Source organism: Oculina patagonica, chromosome 9 (assembly GCF_052425735.1).
Source record: "Oculina patagonica isolate OP01 chromosome 9, crgOcupat, whole genome shotgun sequence".
NCBI lineage: Eukaryota > Metazoa > Cnidaria > Anthozoa > Scleractinia > Oculinidae > Oculina > Oculina patagonica.
Genome location: NC_135766.1, coordinates 4,453,512 through 4,474,599, shown reverse-complemented (window position 1 = coordinate 4,474,599; position 21,088 = coordinate 4,453,512). Strand labels below are relative to the sequence as shown.

At 31.4% G+C, this 21,088-nt stretch overlaps 1 protein-coding gene across 1 annotated transcript in view; it reads right to left on the bottom strand.

Annotated features, from left to right (window-relative positions):
• LOC144665255 (uncharacterized) overlaps nucleotides 1-21,088 on the bottom strand; it is a 36,771-nt gene extending 15,683 nt beyond the window's left edge. Inside the window, exon 1 of the mRNA XM_078526465.1 lies at nucleotides 20,988-21,088. Within this exon, the coding sequence (XP_078382591.1) occupies nucleotides 20,988-21,060 (73 nt within the window). The 5' untranslated portion in view covers nucleotides 21,061-21,088. The remainder of the gene's footprint in view (nucleotides 1-20,987) is intronic.

Sequence of the window (21,088 nt, the reverse complement as noted above, 5' to 3'; positions counted from 1 at the left end):
ATTTAATAATTTTGTTAATGGCTTGCAATGTCCATCTTGTTTTAGTTTTTTTTCTAAATATACTAAAGTGTCTAGATTTTCATATACCAAATCTCCGAGTTTTGATAATTCTTTTAATGTTACGATATACTTCAGTGTGTTTATTGCGTCATCAGACATATTTTTGAATGTATCTGCTTTGAAACATATTTTCTTTAAATTTTCCATGTTTATTTTCATGTTGGTCATTTATCTATATATATAGTGTATGTTTTTATTTTTATGCGTTTTTTCATGAATCTCTTATACTCTTTTTTAAAAATCTTGCATCTTAGTGCGTTTAAAACAAACCTCGTTGACATAATGAAAATCAAAACCTAAGATCATAACCTAGGATAAACAGATGAGTTTGTCTTTAATATCCATAAGGATATGTTTCTATACAGCTATCCGATATGTATTTTATTGCGCGCTTGTCATATCCGAAGGTGTATACCTTTTCTTCATATTTGTTTACAATTTGTTTATTCTGTCTGGTTATTTTATTTTCATTTACTAATGTGAGTTCTTTGATTTCGTTTTTTACAATTTTAATCATATTTGCGTGATTCAGTATCTGGGAATTTTCATGGTTTAACCTGAAACCTTTGATAACACATTTCTGTTTATTATTTCCATATGTGAAACTGTAATTCTTTGGACCTCCAGAAACGAATGTATTATTTATAACATCACCGTCTAACTCATCTGTTAAATCGCCTAGCATATCGCCTGTTTCTATTGTCTTACCATTCTGGGATTCAATATACACAATACTATCGGTATCAAAATATAACACCTGTTTATCTAAATAGTCAAGTTTTTCATACAACATTAACCGTGCACTGCTGGTCGTGAAACATGCAATGTATATATTCGTATTATAGCTGTTATCAACAAACTGATCTTTGTAAGTGTAGCTCATTTGCACCATTTCTTCATTTATGAAATTCATGTTTAAATTATCTATTGTGTCATCTATAACTACTTGGTAAAATTCATTTATATCAGTTACGTATTTACACTGATTCATGTTATTTCGTTGGCCAAATTTACCCCAAAGACTGTTTAAACACATCTTTGAAATGGCTCGTAAACCTGCATTTTCATGTAATTTACCTAATTCAATGTCTAAATTCGTTTTGACTTTATTTCTGAAAATAAATTCTTCTTTGTCATTTTTAAAATTATAGCTTGATGATTCAAGTTTTAGTTTCATGAATTTTTTAATGTATCCTTTGAATAAATCGTCAGATGACTCCTCAAAATGCCATACCTCATATATTTTTATGATATTATAACCTTTTTCAATGGCTTTATTGAGTTCATCGGATGTCCACGTTCCTATAAAAGACCGTTCATTTTCACTATGTTGGCATGTGTCTTTTTGTTTTGATTTAGCACATGATATACACAGAGGGAACATTAGCTTTTCAGCCTTTTCACATTTGATTTTCTTAGGTAGAACGGCATGGTATAATTCTCTTGGTGCCAAAATTTTACATTTTATAAAACCGTACCATTCCGTGTTATATTTATCTGGTGATATTATTTTTTTAGGATGACCAATGGGATATTTTTTGTAAAACTGAACTGTTGGATACAGGGAACAAAAATCAACATATTTACCACATTCGCCTTCTTTGAATTTATACAATAATTTGGTAGCATTAGTCCGACCGCCATAGAAAGCATCTCTAGGGTTTAGTGGTCCAACCACTTCTCTATTCCAATCATTTTTATAATATTTCTGAAAACTTTTATCATTTTTTAATTTACATTCCCACATTTCAATAAGATTGTAACCAGCCGTTGTTATTTTGTTATTTTTTTCTTGTGTTTTATTATACAAAGTACCCATATCACTTTGATTCTTATTATTGATAACATCAGCCTTGTAACAATCTGGACAACCATGCCAGAAACAACCTTGAAATTCATAAACAGTATTTGTAGACTCACAAAAACCATCTACTTTTAATTTGTTACTGATAAGTTTTTCACCTCCTGCCAAAGCATGCTGAATCTTAATTTTATTTTTCTCACCAATGTAATCAAGCCATGCAATACTGACTGCACTATGGTTTTCTGTTTGAACAACATTATCAACCACAGCTATGGTATTTTTTGGCATATAATTCCCTCTATAAATAGCCATACAAACACCAGCTATTGTGATGTATTTTAATGGATCGATATTTTCTTGATTCATGAAATCTTGCCTGAATTTTAACATACATCTTCTTAATATATCAACATCTGACCTACAGTATTCAATTATTTCTTTTTTGAAATCGAAAACATAATTTTCATTAACACGCTCATTATACCATTGTAAAAATTTCTCTCTATCTTGTGTTTTCATTTGATTATAGCCATAATGTTTTTTGGAAGGCATCTCTCCTATATACTTTTGATTACAAACTTTGTTGAAATAATGTGGAAAATATCCTTTTTTCAACTCGTTTAAACCAAACGTTTTAGGAAACGATGATAACGATTGTTGAATGAAATTTAAGCTGTCGATTATTTTGATTCTTAATTGTGAAATTTCCATCATCATAATTTTTGCACCAGTGAAAATACAATAAGGTTTGAAACCATTATCTATACACCATTTTAGTATAAAATGATTGTCATACGATTTGCCATTATGAGCAAGAAGGGTGTATCCTTTATATTTTTCATTTAGAATTCCATTACAAAAATCATTAATATCATTGAAGATTGATTCATTACCATTGAAATCATGACAGATAGCTAAATTGACGTCGTGTATTCCAGTGTTTTGTGTACATTCGAAATCAAAAAATAAATATTTTTCATTATACGTTTTACATGAGTAGCAATAATCTTTTTTGAGAATGTTTTTATTTAATCGGCATGGTTTTTTGCTATTTTTGATGCAATTTCCACCCTTACACTTGATCTTTTTCATGAAACATTTATGTTTGCTTTCACAATAGCTATTACAATTATTACACATTTTGTAACCACATTTATGTATTTTAATATATGGTTTTAGTATAATTTGATTGCATTTTAAACATTTTGCTACACTGCTACATACTGAATCATTTCCATCTTTTTTCGATCGGTTACTAGTATGGTTTTTAAAACAACTATTACCATGGAAAACACGATTGCAGTGATTGCAGGTGACGTCTTTACCATCACATTTATTACCATCTGAAAAATATTTAAAACAACATAAGCATTTCTGAGGACATTTATGTTTATCACGTTTCGTATAAGTTTTTTTACAAGAATGACAGAAATATGCTACATTTAAAAAAGCTGTCATTGATTTTATAACATCAAAATGATTCCGTGTTTTGTATAGATAAATTTTATCAGCTTTTCCCTTATTGGAAGTATATATAATCTCATTGAATTGCTCACTATCGATTATATTTATTTCTACATCTAAATGTAATGCAAAGCTATTTACATCTTCTAAAGAATTTCCATAATCGTTTATTGAAACATTAGCATTGTTATGTAGCTCTTTGGCTTTAATTTCTTGTAGTTTTCGACTTTTATTGAATCCATCTTTCAACTGAGTTGCGGTGTAATTATCCTTGTGCAAATTAGCAAAGCCTGTTACTATTGCCCTAGCAAGGCATATTGAGTCGGTGTTTTTTATTGTGATAATGCATTGTTTCCTATTTACTGTTTGTTTTGATAAATATAGTCGACCTTTACCTGAAGGTATTTTAACAGATTGAATAATTATTTTGCAATTTTCTAAATTTATTTCTTTATACTCCAACGTATTGATTACATCTGAAAGTTGATTTAACTTGAAATCAGAAACTTTTAACAATTTTGTTGAAATCGGATGTGTTAATTCATTATTTGAAATTACCAATCTGAACCTATCATTTGGTTTTAACTGTCTTTTCTTTATTGTCATTTCAACCATTTTTTCAAAGACACTGAAAACGTCATTTTTATTACCTATGAAATTTTTGCGTACAATTATTTTAAATTCATTTGTGTAAGCATTGTACTTTTTATTTACCGTATTTCCGATTTCAGTTATTTTGAATAGAGGTTGGTCATTGGATGTTGTATCAAAAATACTGTCATCGAAATTAAATTCATTGAGTGTCCTGTTTAAGGTCTTATCGTTCTTATATTTTTGAATTTTATTGATTACTTTTTTCCTTGTTGAGTTTTTTACAAGATCTATCCATGTATAGCCTAGTGCCTTTGCATCCCTCAGGTAACTTTTTGATAGTTGTTTAAGAGTATTATGGGTTTTTGTTATTGGTTTAGGAGTATTTGAATGAGATTGGTATGTCTTCTTTTTTGGTATTTTACGCGAAGGGGTGGGGGTTCGATTCGGCTTCTGGGGCTCGTGTGCTTTCGGCTCGACCTTTTTGTGCTCGTGTGCTTTTGGTTCGGCTTTTAGTGATAAAATGAGTTTTATAAGGTCGGTTTTAGATAGATTGTTGAGATCAGATTCGTCCATATTAATATTGGTTGAGATATTTTTTTGTGTCATTTTTGTGTACTATATAAAATCACCCAAACCTTTAAGTCCTTTTATAGTAAAAATTATTTTTGAGATTTTTGGTGCGTTTAAAGATAACCAGAAATAATATATTTTTGGTCACCAAAGGTAACAGAAAACAGCAATTTATATATGCTGTGCTATACAATATATAATTATATAATTTTTCTTTATATGTTATTCATCAGGTATAATATTAAACCGATCATCTTCTTGAATGCCTTTAATGACAGCATTTTTAATGTGTTTTTTAGTTTTTATATGACTCCATTTTCCTGAAAGGCAAGTGTGATATTCACAAATATCACAATACCAAGGCTTATTAAGCATGTATTTCGTTTTTGATCTAGTAATAGCTTCTAATCGGTCTTTTTCGGTTGTATAAATTTTGTTCCTTCCCATTTATTATATACTATATATACAATTCTTTATATGCTTTTTATAGTGCGTTTGAGTGATAGATATAAACATATAATTATTTTCTTTATTAATATATATAGAATGAGTGATATTACATTAAATATCAAACACCTGCCAGAAGCTGATGAAAGCTCGAATGATATAGTCTTCATAAATAAAATGTGGTGTATTCAGAGCATTCTTGAAGCTAATATTTGTATTATTAAAATGCTATCTTCGAACCTAAATAGCAGATCTGAAATATCAAATGAAGACAAAAATCATGCACGTTTAGAGTGTATACCTGAAGACCAGAAACGACGACGTGGAAGGCCTCGTAAGGATCAACATATGTCTTCTCAGAAGCAATGTTTGTGATATAAATACATATTTATTCAGTCTATGGATAGATGCTGGAATCAGAAAAGTTGGTTCGTTTTTTGGTTTTGGCTTAAGTTGACATATGCAAATCAGGGCTGGAACCCCAACGGTTTTGAAATGATTAATATTTAAAATGCTTCTTCATATGATTTTTTTAACCAATCAAAAGCTACATATTTTGATTCACAATTGTGAAAATTTTTTGTGAAACTTTATTCATTTTGTGAAATATTTTTGTGAAATATTTTTGTGAAGATGTAAGAACTATAGGGGATTTCCCATGAAAATGAGTCATCATTACTTTCCAAGGTCATCATGCAGTCGTATGATTTCTATTGACCAATCATATTTCAACAAGTAAAAAGTTTATTCTGAAATTTACTGCCCAACAAACCAAAATGGAACCAAAATGGAAACCAAAATGGAACCAAAATGGAAACCAAAATGGAAACCAAAATGGAAACAAAATGGAAACCAAAACCAAAACCAAAACCAAAATGGAAACCAAAATGGAAACAAAATGGAAACCAAAATGGAACCAAAATGGAAACCAAAATGGAAACCAAAATGGAAACCAAAATGGAAACAAAATGGAAACCAAAATGGAAACCAAAATGGAACCAAAATGGAACCAAAATGGAAACCAAAATGGAACCAAAATGGAAACCAAAATGGAAACCAAAATGGAAACAAAATGGAAACCAAAACCAAAACCAAAACCAAAATGGAACCAAAATGGAAACAAAATGGAAACCAAAATGGAACCAAAATGGAAACCAAAATGGAAACCAAAATGGAAACCAAAATGGAACCAAAATGGAAACCAAAATGGAAACCAAAATGGAAACAAAATGGAAACCAAAACCAAAACCAAAACCAAAATGGAAACCAAAATGGAAACCAAAATGGAAACAAAATGGAAACCAAAACCAAAACCAAAACCAAAATGGAAACCAAAATGGAAACCAAAATGGAAACGATTTTTTTACTCAAAAAGTTTATTCTGAAATTTACTGCCAAAAACAGCTGTGCCGTGAAGTTATGTGTGTTATATATATAATGGTTTGTAATTCTGAAATCCACGATGAATTAAAAATTTTAAAAGAACCTATATGCCCTTTATGCGATCAACTATTGATAGAAGGTAACAAGGATGCTGAGCCATGCTGTAGTAAGCAGGATATGTCAAATCAAAACGGTATAAATGTTTGTATTAATTGCGGTTTGGTTCATGGTTCTATTTATTACAATGAGTTCATTGATTTTTATGCAAATATGGATAAAATACGCCGAAAATCGGTATATCATCGGAAGTATCACGTTGAGAATGTTTTAAACGATTTATGTATTAAAAATAGGGTACAATTGACTAGTGATCAAAGGAATCGAATTTATAAAGTGTTTGATATTATCGAATCCGGCGCTATTCCTGTTGTAAACAAAGGTAGAAAAAGACTTATATCAACCAAATTCATAATTAAACAGCTTTTTTTGATGATGAATCTACCTTGTGAATTTATCAAAATTAGCAAAAGCAAGAAAACGTTAGCCTATTATCGATTGTATTGGAATGAGATTTTGTCATTAAATTTTGGCGAAATAAATCGGATCATCCAATAAATTTCTTATCATATTTTCGTAGGTACTTGTCGATTATTGGACCGGTATCTGTCACATAATCGTCAATGTTCTTCATTGAAATTATGACGCTAGACGGATTGTAATCACCGCATCTCATCGTGTTTTTAATTGAGTTGAGTAAATGCTGGTAGCTCTGATATGCATATGTACTATTTTGAATTTTTAAATCGAGATTTTGATGATGCATCCAGCCTTGTATTAAAAGCGCTATTGTACTAATTGCAACCAAACTAACACCTCCTGTAGCAATACTTGATGCAAGGGATCCGGATGCAAAGAGAATAGACAAAGAGTTACCCAGTAATTTCAGTCTTTTCAAGCGCTTTACGGCCTGCTTGTAAGCCCAGCATTTTCTGTGATAGGTGCTGTAATAGGCTTTTAATTCTGTGACTTGGTCCTCATTTAACTTGGCTGAAATATGATTCCAGTCAAATATTTTGCGATTGTCTGTCATATATTATATGATTAGACTATGTTTTTTCTTTCGATTTTCTTTTTTTTCATTGAGTTGATTAATTTCCTGATATTTTGAATCAATCGATCAATACTTTTCAGTATCTCAGTTATCAATTCAGCAGTCTTCATATATATTGTTTATACAATTAAACAATTTTTATTCGAAGAAAACATTTTTTTTCTTATCTAAAAATCCAATTTTATGATACTGTTTACTATTTATCGAATATGGAATTTTACTGAAACCGATTCTTTGTATATAGTAACCTGAAGAAATTTGAAGGCTAGATGCATTCAGCGTATACCCCGAGAAAATTTTATCGAGACTAATGCCGTTGTTACAAATACCGATTCTAAATTGATTACCTATTTTAGTATACCAGAGATTCAAATAAACCCCTATGTAAACATCTCTAATTTGCTCATAAGATACATCTAAATCATAATCGAGTGATAACTGATTAGACTCTAATTTCACCCATGGAAAATCAAAACTACTACCATTGTCGAAGTTTATTTTAATTCTTTTATTATCACCGGCTTTATAGTCATATTTAAGTGCCATATATATAGTCCATTCATCAGATTCAGTGACATTTTCATTTAAATTAATTTCGAAACCACTCATAAAGCCGTTTTTTGGATCAAAATCTTCTAACAATTTTGTGGTATTAAAGACAAGATTACTATTTAATCCAGACACTACAGCACCGTTACTATCTGCCATGATGAATTCAGATGGATCCGTTAGATCATAAAAATACTCGAAAATTTTATGGTAATAGCTGATGTTTCTTTTTTTAGCCATTTTTAATTCAAGATCAGACTTCAAATCGTCCCGAAAATTTTTTAACTGTTTATAATTAACAGCTTGATCATCAGTAGTACCTTCTGCAATACCATAAATAGCCTTTGTTTTCATATCAATTGATGCATTGAAAGCTATTCTATCATTTTCAACATAATATAGCTGATCGTATATCCTAGTATCAACGTTACTCTGATAACCTTTTATTTCATAAATCACGATATATGTTTGTAATTTTGGGACATATACGTTCCCTGATTTCATCTTTAAAACGATATCAACATAGAGATAATTATTAGGATGTTGTTGATATTTATTAATTTGTGCTATTGTTCGACTATATCCATCATAAACTCGCGTAGTTAATTTGTCGATGTTGTCGATTGATGAAACAATATCGATATCTAGACTATCATGATCTATTTCAGCTGGAAAAAATAGCTCGAAAACCATTGTGTATCGATTGATTGGTAAACTATATACATTGATACCTAATCTGCTTGAGTAGTAGCCTTTATTGCTGTCAAGTACCAGCTTACTGTCTACAACTTTCGTATTAATTTTGTGATATGGAGTCGGATGATCAATTAAACTGCCAAGCTTGATATCATTTTCTTCGCTTAGTTGATTGATACTATCGGTCATTATATGGGCAAACGTGTTTTCTTGACCAACGGAAGTTATATGACTTTTACCAACATGATCAAGCATGTATTTTTTGTTTACAGCGTCTGTATCATTGCTTGGTGTTTTTATATTTGTTATTTTATGAGAGTTCATATCGAGATCAGCTTGCATTGAATTACTACCATGGATATTTAACCTATTTTGTATGCTCTGAGCTAAGCTATTACTAACGGATTTAGTTAGAAAAGTACTGTCTACATATACCTTCGAAGCCTTACTCTGAATATTGCTGGATAAAATAGCTCCTGTTTTTTTTGTTAGAAAAGTATTGTCAACATACATTTTATCAGCTTTTTTTATGTCTTGAGCATCAATATACCTTTTATTCATTACGTTAGACAAATTGCTGTATCCTTGATCGAAATTTGGAACATTTATTATGCTATTAAATGTTTGTTCGTTATTGATACTAAGATCGGCTTTATTTTGTATTTTACTATCTATTTTTTGTTCAAGGTTGGTGTCCATTAAATCAACGTATTCTTTCGATACTAGACTTGTTTTTTGGTACAATCCGTGGGTATAAAATCATATGCGAGCAATTTAAACGGATTTTCTGTGGCACGTCGTAGTATGATTGAGACAAGTATATTGGACTAATGCAATGATGACGACCGTCGGTGAAGTGGTTGGCTATTTTCTCCTGAATTTTATTGTTTGAATTCATCATATCATCGAAAATAACAATTTTTCTGTTATCATTTTGATACTCATTTGTATTTTTTATGTCAGCTTCTCCATCGACTTCGAGCACCTTATAACCTACATGATCAGATATTTTCTGCATTAACTTTATAAGATCTTGAATTTTATCCTGATGATGATTTGGGGTATAAATATATATTTTATCGTAGTAAACAAGAGGTTTTCTTAACATGAACATCAATAGATTTGTTTTACCACAATTGCTACTGCCCGCTACAAGCATTCTATAATCTTCGCTTATAAAATCGCATAATTTTCTTGCATGATCGGATGATAATTTAGAATCTAGATTCGGTATTTTCATATCTATATATATCAGTTATATAATATGAAAGACGCCTGAAAGACTGATGAAAGACCGATGAAAGACTTCTGGAAGACCGATGAAAGACTGATGAAAGACTTCTGGAAGACTGATGAAAGATTGATAATAATCTACACTAATATATATAAATGAGTCTATTAGCTTGGCAAAAAATTGCTGATCAAAAAGAAGAAGTTGAAAATCAAATCAAGAATATTAATAATCAAATAATGTCTTCAAAATTGCAAGATGAATTAGGCCAAATCAAATTCATAAAAATGTTTAAACCAGTAACATCTCGTCTCGACACACAAATTGAAGCAACTAAAAAGTTGGAAAATAAAGGGGTAAGAGAGGGTGATCCTCTTCCACCGCCACCAATTAATGAAACTCAAACAGAAGATGAAGATGAATATGAAATGCCCGATTTTGATCCACCGCCACCAATTAATGAAACTCAAACAGAAGATGAAGATGAATATGAAATGCCCGATTTTGATCCACCACCACCCATTGATGAAGCTCAAACAGAAGATGAAGATGAAATGCCCGATTTTGATCCACCACCCTCAATAGAACGAAAGAGAAAAGAATGGGATCCTAGTTCGCTCAAAAAGGCTGATCAAAAGGAGTTAGATCGTCAAAGGAAATCTCTCGCCGAAGAAAGGCGTCGGGTTAGTGTTTTATTAGGCAAACTGAAGAAAAGTGGTAAAAATATGATCAAATCTGGTAAATACAAAGGAAAATCATATAATGACCTGTTGGAAATAGATGAAGATTTTACAAACCAAATTGATAGAATTGAAAACCAGTTGTTATTAACTAAGCATAAAATACAACGTATGGAGTACAAACGGGTTCCTTTCTCAGCTTCGGATTTACAGGAAAAATCAAAAAAATTGAAAAAGACCCCCAAAAAAACTAAATATAAAAAAAAACCAACTATAGAGGAATCATTATTTGATAAGATAGATGCTATGAGAAGGGACACAGCGCCTGATTCTGATAGAGAAGACGATGAATGGGATGGTGGTGGTCTAGCCAATAATTATAAGGCTATTTATTACAGAGACCCTGAAAAACTTATTGAAAAATTGGATATAATTTGTGGAAGCATATCCGCTGGAAATACGAGTTATGAATTAAAAAACCAAGGTATTACAATAATAGATGAACTGTTAAGAGTGAAAAGAATTACAAAGCGTCTTTATGAAAAAATTTATAACAACTATTTTATCTAATTTAAATATATATAATGGAAAAACATTTGATACTTAGTTCATTTAGGGCGAAAAGACAAGCCAATAATTATAATCAGAAAGCACATGATTTCACTATTTTTCTTGAACAGCCACTTTTCTTGGATCAAAATAAAAATTATGAAATGGCACTGGATGAGATTATAACGATGACATATAGTTGGTACAATATCGCATCCTCATTCACTAATACTAAAATAAGATATCGAAAAACCGTTGGTAGTGATACAAGTTTTAAAAATATTGAATTTCCTAATGGAATGTATTCATATACAGACATTGATACTTTTTTAAAAAATACAACTGGTAAAGATGGTAATAATTATCCATTTTCAGTTACGTTTGATTTATCATTATTTAGAACAATAATAACCATAAAGCCAAATTATGAATTAGATCTATCTGTATCAGACTTTAATTTGATTCTGGGTTTTGAAAAGAAAATTTTAACTTCAGGGAGTAATATAAGTGACAAAATACCTGATTTAACAAGGAGCGTTGATATGATATGTATTCATTGCGATTTGACTAACAGATCCTTGACAGATGAATCCAGAGATGTATTATTTTGTTTTAGTATCATAGCACAAGGCATTCGTAGATCATTCCCTTTCACTCTTCAACCAAGACGACTAAAATTTTCACCAATTAATAAAAATAGTATTGATTCAATCAGACTATATATAACCGATTCGTATAATCGTCCCATTGATTTAAATGAAATTGATACGGCGTTTCATATCGTTATCAAAGAGGTGAATTAATCTAAACTAATAATATAAAATGAATCGAGTATACGAATGGTCAAAATTTTATAACCCTAAAAAAGGTTTATATCAATATCGCCATAAAGGATCAGGTTTAATAACTAATGATTTATCAAATATCGGACAATATTCTAAAAAAATGATAAAAGATATCAATAAATCACCAATAATCAAAGCACAAAAGAAAAGTTTAAAAACCGTGTTAAATAGAAGTGAAAAAGCTGGGGATCTTATTTTAAAACGATTAGCACTATTGAAGTAAATTATCTAATCTAATAATATAAATGAGTTTCAGAAGCATAGAAAATGTTGAAAAAGTTGATTATCTCCGATTCAATCTGCAAACACCTATTATTCGACCTGCAAATGGGCTATATCAGGAAAAAACAGGGTATATATTCAATATGACTGATAGGTCTAGTTGGTTTGATTGGTATAATGGGTATTTTATCGTGAAATATAAACTTGAGAAAAAGGCTGATGGATCGAACATTGCGGTCAATGCTCTAGAAACACCTGCGCTAACGTCAACGATAAATGATAGTACCAGTATTATAAATCACATTATGATAACTTCAGGAGGTAAAAAACCTTACGATGGCAATGACCTGCATAAAATCTGTTTCATAAAAGGATTGCTTGAATTTTCTGATGACTATAGTCGTACAGTAGCTACCAATTTTAATTGGTATCTTGACGATAGAGCTGCATTAGTGGGCAATTTGACAACAGCCCCAAAAGTAGGAGCAATTAAAAGAGGTGAATTGTGCGCACAATCAAAAGACGTATATGCGTGTATTCCGTTGAATAGGTTTTCCATTTTTCAAGAACTACGAGATAAAATGATACCACCTATGCAAATCGAACTAAACATAACACTAAATGATGATAGAGAGTTTATTTATAGAGTTGATGGGGATGAAACACGGTATGTTGTTCTAGATTTTCAGTTATGGTTACCACGTTTGAACTTTACATCAGCAGGACAAAAATTAGTGAATAGTAGTTTTTTAACAGCAACAAAATGGACATATTTAAGAGAATTTATTAAACATTCATCGCCAACAAATGCTATTTCCGGAATATATCAAATTACACCAGCTATTAAAAATGCAAAACATGTTTTTGTATATCTTCAAAGAAACAAGTCAAATAATGAATTAGAAAATCCCTTTATTTTTGATACTTTTAAAATAAATGCGGGTGATAATGCATGTACACTATCTACCTGTCGATTGCAACTTGGGAATTCATATTTTACTCCAGAACTAGAGTATGATTGTGATTTTAAACCAAGATTATATAATGACATTCAAGAATATGCATTTAGAACCAACGACTACAATACAGGAACTCAGTTAAATTTACAAAATTATTCTGAATTATTTCCTGTTATCTATTTCGATTTAAGAAATCATAAGGAATCGGTTACCGATGATCCAAAACAGTTATTGTTTCATTACAGATTGAATGTACAAGCTACTGACGATTACATGATATACGCTGTAGTTCTTTATGAAGAAAAAATTGTAATTGACAAAATTGGGAATGAACTTATTTTTATGTAATATTTAATCTAACACTATTATATATAGAGCAAGACTATGAGCACAAAATATATTTCAACATATATTCCTTTAACAGAAGGCCAAATGAAAAAGCTAGCCAGAGCAATCAAAAATTCAAGTGAAGTGAGTTTATTGATTGATAAGCATCAGATCAAAAAGAAGGGTAATACTGAGTTATACCTTACAGAAAGACAAATAACACGGTATAATAAACTAAAAAGTAAGGGTAAAGGGATTACATTGAGTTTATCTAAAACACAAATAAGTAAAATGCGAAAGGTGATTGGAAAAGGAATTCAAGTCACTCCTGATAATCAAGGAGGTACAGGAATGCAAATAGAATACCCTTATTATCCATCACCAAACATTAGAAAACAAAGATCAAAAAACGGTGGTAAAATTAAACTACCAAGTAAGAAAGATGTATTATCTTACAGATCTCCTCCAGTAATAGGATCATGGGGTGAATATGATAAATTTCTTAGAACAGGTGGATTAGTGCTTCCAAAAAAAAAAAATCTTAAAACCGAAAAGAAAGTAAGAAAGCCTGCATTTGTCAAAAAGCCTCTGAGTAATATTGATCTCCTGAGATGGTGTAAGTATTTGGGAATTAATATCACAGGGATATACAGCAGAGACCAACACATGCCTAAAACACATAGCCCGTGTATAATCAATTTAGACAGATATAAAGGTGTCGGTACTCATTGGACTTGTTGCGTCCCTGCTCATAAGAAAGAAACATTGTGGTATTTTGATAGTTTTGGGATGCCTTACCCCAATGAATTTAAAATGAGAGCAGAGACTGATGGAATAAAACAAGTTTTGTATAATAACACACAATATCAACATATTGATTCGGTTCTTTGTGGCTATTATTGTATTTATTTCCTGCATCAAGCATTGGTGTACGATAAAAAGTATCACGATATATTAATGCCATTATCAATGTCTGATACGATGTACAATGAACGTTTTATAAGCAATTATTTCAAAAATATGTAATCATATTATATATAAAATGGTAAAATCGTTTTGCGTACGTGAAAAAATACAAACTAATTCAGTTCCTGGTTCTGAAAAATATGTGAGAACAAAAAACAATCGTTTAATGCTCAAATCGAAATGCGTTTCTTGTGGTATTACTAAAACTCGTTTTGTGAGTGAAAAAAAGGGGCGAGGAGTTGGTGAAACGATTAACAAAAAGGTCGGCGAAAAGATTCCAGGATTTCAACAAGCTCAAGACGTTGCAAGCTTCATAATAGGTATTACTGGTGGTGATAAGGATTTATTTAAAAAGTATTGGTCGGGTGATATCCCAAAAGGTGCCTTCAACACGAAAAACGGATTATTCTCAAAGAAATTCTGGACATCTCCAAGTGAGCATCAAGATCCGTCATGCTCTGGAACCGTTTGGGATAAAAAAGCAGGAAAATGGAGGAATAAATACTGTGATTAATATCTAACATATATATAATGTGTGAATCATACTGCGTTTCATGTAAGAAAAAAACAAATTCAATAAATAAAAAGAAGACAAAATCAAAAAACGGAAAAAATATTGAAAAATCAATATGCTCAATCTGTAAAAACAAAAAGAGTAAATTCATCAAAGGTGAAGGTATCGATATTCATAAAGCTATTCTGAAAGTAGCACCCAAAAAGGGGTTTGTTATACCAGGCCATAAATATACCGGTCCGGGTAATCCTCTTGAAAAACAGGTAAAATGGGATCCAAAAACAGGTAAAATACTAAAAATATATGAGCAACCAACTGGCAAAACAGACGCTGTTAGCATGCAACGTGATGTAGATTATTCTGTATGTGCTAACAAACCATCAAAAGATCAGGTTAAATGTAAAAACGAAGCTGATAAAAAGATGGTAAAAGCCCTTGATGCTATCCCATGGAAGGACAGACAATGGGGTCATGCTATTGCTCGTAATACCATTGCAACCAAGGCTAAAATAGGTATGGGTGTTAAAAAGCCAAAAAACGGAAAACGGCGTTGAGTAAAAATGATTGGTCTCAACAATTAGCCGATGAGTTACATAAACCAATCAGACGAAAATTTAAAACTAGAAGAGTAATATCAAATGGAATTGACGACATATGGTCTGCTGATTTAGTTTTTATGGATAAACTTTCAAAATGGAATAAAGGTTATAAATATCTATTGACTATAATTGACGTATTCAGTAAATTCGCTTGGGCTATACAATTGAAAGATAAGAAAGGTGCATCAATAACTAACGCTTTCAACAATATTGTCATTAATGACAAGCGTAAACCTGAATATCTCTGGGTCGATAAGGGATCTGAATTTTATAACAAAACATTCAAGGAATGGCTAAAGCAAAATGATATTAACATGTATTCTACTTTTAATGAAGGTAAAGCTGTTGTTATTGAGAGATTTAATAGAACTTTGAAAAATAAAATGTACAAACAGTTTACTATTCAAGGTAATACACAGTATCTTGAAATGCTACCAAAAATAGTAAAAGAATATAATAATACAAAACATAGCTCTATCAAAATGACACCCATAGAAGCTTCAAATAAAAAGAATGAAGGAACTGTTTACTTTAACCTATACGGTGATATGAAAACATCAAAACAGAAACCGAAATTCAAAATAGGTGACAAGGTCCGAATATCTAAGTATAAACGAATTGTTTTCGATAAGGGTTATACACCGAATTGGAGTGAAGAAATGTTCGTAATTACTAAGATCCAACATACTAATCCCATTACATACAAATTGAAAGATCTCAATAATGAAGACATACAAGGAAGCTTTTATGAACCTGAATTATTAAAAGCAAAACAGGATGTATTCAGAATTGATAAAGTGATCCGTAGAGATTATAAGAAAAAACAAGCTTTAGTTAAGTGGAAAGGATACAGTGATGACTTCAACAGTTGGATTCCAATCAAGGATTTAAAAGATATATAAACAATTTTTAATTTTATTTATGGAGTATATGTTAAGAGTGCCTTAAAATCAATTATCAAGTATTACACATGCAAATAAAAATATTAAGTATAATATTTTTATAAATCAGTATTTGATTACAAAAAATATTTTAGGACATACATTCATTTTAAAAAAACATTGAATTTATCAACAACTAATTTTTCATCCAATTGATCTTCATTATAAAAAAAGGTATCAATATTTATAATACTACAGCCGTTATCAAAAAGCATTTCGACAATATCTAAATTAAACAAATTTGATATTACGTAATTAGTATCTTTATAATTATCAAAATATGCTTCAATATAATCAGCCCATGGGTTAGCACCACCATCCATAACAACTACACTCTTTGGCTGATTAAATACCATGTGCTTGAAATTAAATTCATCTTCTAAGATTTTAGCAATTATTTTAATATCATTCGATCTATCATTTTTATCCGAGGTTAAACCGATTATAAATCTTTTATCATTCATATATATATATATTACAAAGAGATTTTATTTTTATATGGTTTTATGCGTTTTTTCCTTAAGGGCGATATCAAAGAACACATATAATGATTTTAAATTATATTTTAAATTAGTATGAATATTACTGATATAACTTTTAGTAAAAAACGCATAAAACCATATAAAAATTTCTAAAGTATATATATATATAAATGGTTGAAGTCCGGAGATATTTTACTGAAAAGGACAAAATGGATGCAAAAAGAAGATCGAAAAGAGTATATGCTTCTAAAAAGGAATGGTTTTGTGTTATTTGTAATAATTATAACTATAAACTAGCCGGTAAATGGAGACATCTTTTAACACAAAAGCATATTAATAACAGCATCATTTACAACAAAAATTCAGATTAAATGCACTTTATAAATGATATAAAAAATAATGTATAATAAATATTATAATGACATCAAATTACATCAAAAAAAAATTTGTTGATATGATGAATATTATAGAAAAACATTGCATTAAGGACAATATACATTTCTTACAATTAAGTGAAAAGGAACAATCAGATAGATTAGCTAACATTTGTACTGATCTCGGTATTATATCAAATATGATCCTACATAAAAACATGTTCAAAAATCTGATAAAAATACAAAAATATTATATTGAAAATATAATATAAGACGTTCAGTTTAAAAGCACTGTATATAAAATTTTGAAAAAGAGTATAAGAGATTTTGAAATAAATTTCAAAAACATCATAAAACTCGGCTTCGCTTGGTTTTCCAGATTGATATTTCAGTTATGATATCAAGGCTTGTTTAAACGCACTGTATCTAAAATTTTGAAAAAGAGTATAAGAAGTTTTTTTAAAATATTGTCAAAAATAATCAAAGATTATTTTTATCATTTAATCAAGGTATAGTTTATAGATTTGGCTTCAAGGTTTGGTTTCCATTTTTTGACCTTGGGTTGACCTAGGGTTGATTCTGAGATTTGATTTCAGTTTAGGTTTTTCACTTTGGCTTCAGATTTAGTTTTTCAGATTTAGTTTTTCAGATTTGGCTTCAGTTTTGGAATCCAGTGCTGATAGTAGTTATGTACTAAATCTCTAAGGCAAAAAATTTTTTGCCTCAGAGTGTAGTACATTACTACTTATGACGCATTATACAGATCATGAATGGCCAAAAAATGCATTTGCTATGACTCAGGAATTGTTAAATTTAACAAGATGTTTTTTTAAAAAGTAGGTAAAACACATTTTGACTGTTTTAAAGACTGAATACGTAGAAAGAATATTAAAGAAAGAACGAAACACGTAGTTTTCTTTTAGAGATTATATTTTTAGTTACCTCAGTTATTTACTACATAACTTTTTTTTTAATCCCCTTCATATTTTCAGATTCTTGTTGTAAAGCATTTTATAGTTTTTTGTTTGTAAAGGGTTATAATCTCGTCTGAATACAGGTAGAAAAAGCATACTTTTTTGATGGGTTTCCCGGTTTTGAACGCATCAACTTATTTGGTTGTACAGAAGCGTAGAGGATATTCTAAAGTCGAGTGACCCTGTTGCGACAGCGGAACGTCATCCTGTGAACATCATCATAAAAGCCGTTATGCCAGATGACATCAAAAAAGGAAAAGGTAAATCTCAAGTCATGGAAGTCTACTTGGCAAACAAAGAAGAACAAGACAACTAGTAGCGTCGCATCCCTATAGGATGACAGAGCTCTCTTTGCATGTTTCTAAGCCGTCCTCTCTCAAGGCCTGACCTCGAAATACTTGAGACCTAAAGCACGTTTGAGTATCCAAGGTTACTCTTGTCCTCTGATTGCAGTTTACGACACTGCGTAAGCTGATAAACGTCCTCGATGGCCTCCGGTCCTACCCCAACAGCAACCAAAGACAACTACAGTGCAACTTAATTCCACAGATCCACTAAGTAGACGAGCTTTTATCATTGGTGCCATGACAGTCGTCCAGTCAATGGGAAAGCCATCGCGTGGGTGTGAAATGGGGGTGATCTGACAAGCTATTTCGTAGAAGTCATCGGCTCGAAGTAAAACAGCGCCACCGAGGTTATTATGTCTTGTATGACCGATACGATATCCCCAAATCTCTAAAGGAACGAACGCGCCAGAAACGACAGGTTACAATCACAGCAGTGGTTTACAGCATTACTGTCTATGATTTTATTGACAAGATCATGATGAAGGATCTTTTGAGCTGTTACCAGAGTAAGGATACATGATTGGCTTTGTTTCTTACTGCACAACCGTCAAGTGCAATGAAGATTTGCAATCCACGTATGTAGTAACTTCGAAAGTATAGTCTACTGCTTCAGAATTTTAGAAGCGTTCAAGAAGTAGATACCCGCATGTCTTTACATGCTCTAGATGCCACACACAGAGGAGCAAAGCCCATGATTATTCAGATTCCTGATACAGATCAGATGTACTGACGCAATGGAATTACAAGAGGCTTTTAATTTGTCCATATACTACGGGGATTGTAAGGACAGGGGAAAAAGGTAGGAGTATGCGATTAGGTCCACTCTACAAAGCGAGAAAACCTTGTGACGGCTTTACCTGGCTTTCACGCTTTTCAGGATGTAATCAGACAAGCACTATCTGTGGGAAAAGGAAAGTGTCTGCTCTTTTGGGATACACTAAGTAAAGCTGAACGACCAATACTTGACGCGTTCTCTTGTCTGGGAAGCAGTGACACTATCTCAGATGATGTATACATGAACCTAGACCGCTTTGTCTGCCAGCTGTACATCCCATCGACACCGCTAAGAAGATTTCAGACGGCTGCTTTTCAGCAAGAAACAATACGTAGATAAACAGCTACTCCCTACTGAATCAGCCCTACACTAGTTAAGAAGGCGTGTCAATTTCTTTGCACTGGTATGAAAGTCTTGCAACAAACCCTATCCCACTCTGGCCTTCCTAGCCCGACATTTAATTCACGGGTAGAGCGTGTTACAAGAGATTTCAACGACGATGAGGACCTAGATATTTAGTCCCGTCAGCTAGCTTGGAATATTCAGACCATGTTATTTAAGTTTGTACATTAAAAGAAACAATGGAATTCTTCACTTTGCAAAATCATCTATGTTTTTTTAAGAATTTCTTAGTGATACATTAGATTTGTTCTGTAAATGACACTCAGTAATTTGAGCCACAATTTTAATTCGCAGAAAAAGATTTACAGTGTCTTGAAATGGCCAATAAGCAATGTCTTTTATAGGACAAACTTAACAATACACGTATGCAAAGGTTTGTGTAGTATGGAAGCATTATGGGGTAGTATAACAGGGCCAGACTCGGTTCTCCTTATTTATTTACTTCAAAGAAATTGCAGACAACTTTTTTGTGATTAAGTACCTTTTAAACTATAGATTTCTGCAAAGAAACTAAAATGTTCATGAAAAGCCCACGGAATTACACATGGCCCCGGACTATCAGCGACATCTCTCTGGTGAAAACCTTAACAAACATTTTGGTAAATGAAAATACAATGAAGCACTCGAAATAAGGCGTGAATTATAAATATATAAATTTACTCTTTGTTTCAGAGCTTATTTCTTTAAATATTGCAACAAATAACTTTTCACTAAATGTGACCAATTTTATTAAATTTGTTAATTTTTGTACATTCCTGATTAATTTTGGCCCGCAAAAAGTTATTCCGTCAAGAAGAATATCGGTGCTAAAGAGCTAATAGGCGATGCTAGTTACCAGAGTATTAATTAGCCCCAAAAACATTCGTTGTGTTTTAAAATAACACTTTACTTATTTTCGTTTTCCATTTATTGAAAACATATTACGTTGCATTCACTTGCATTCACGTGTTCTATTAGAATCGCAAGAATGAGAACTAAAATCCTTCGCTTCCACACACATGCATCACTTTGCACAAAATAACAACCATGCCCAGGTTTTGTTTACAGAAGACTTCACTAAAGACCCTATTTTAGCTATAGAGACATGAAACAAATTTCCAAACGGTTAAGCGGACAACTTACCATCCAAGCAACTTAAACTAGCTCTTACAGAAAGGAGCAGAAATAAGATTCCAAAACGAATATTGAGATCCATGTTCAAGTTCGCCACTGCTGGATTAAGT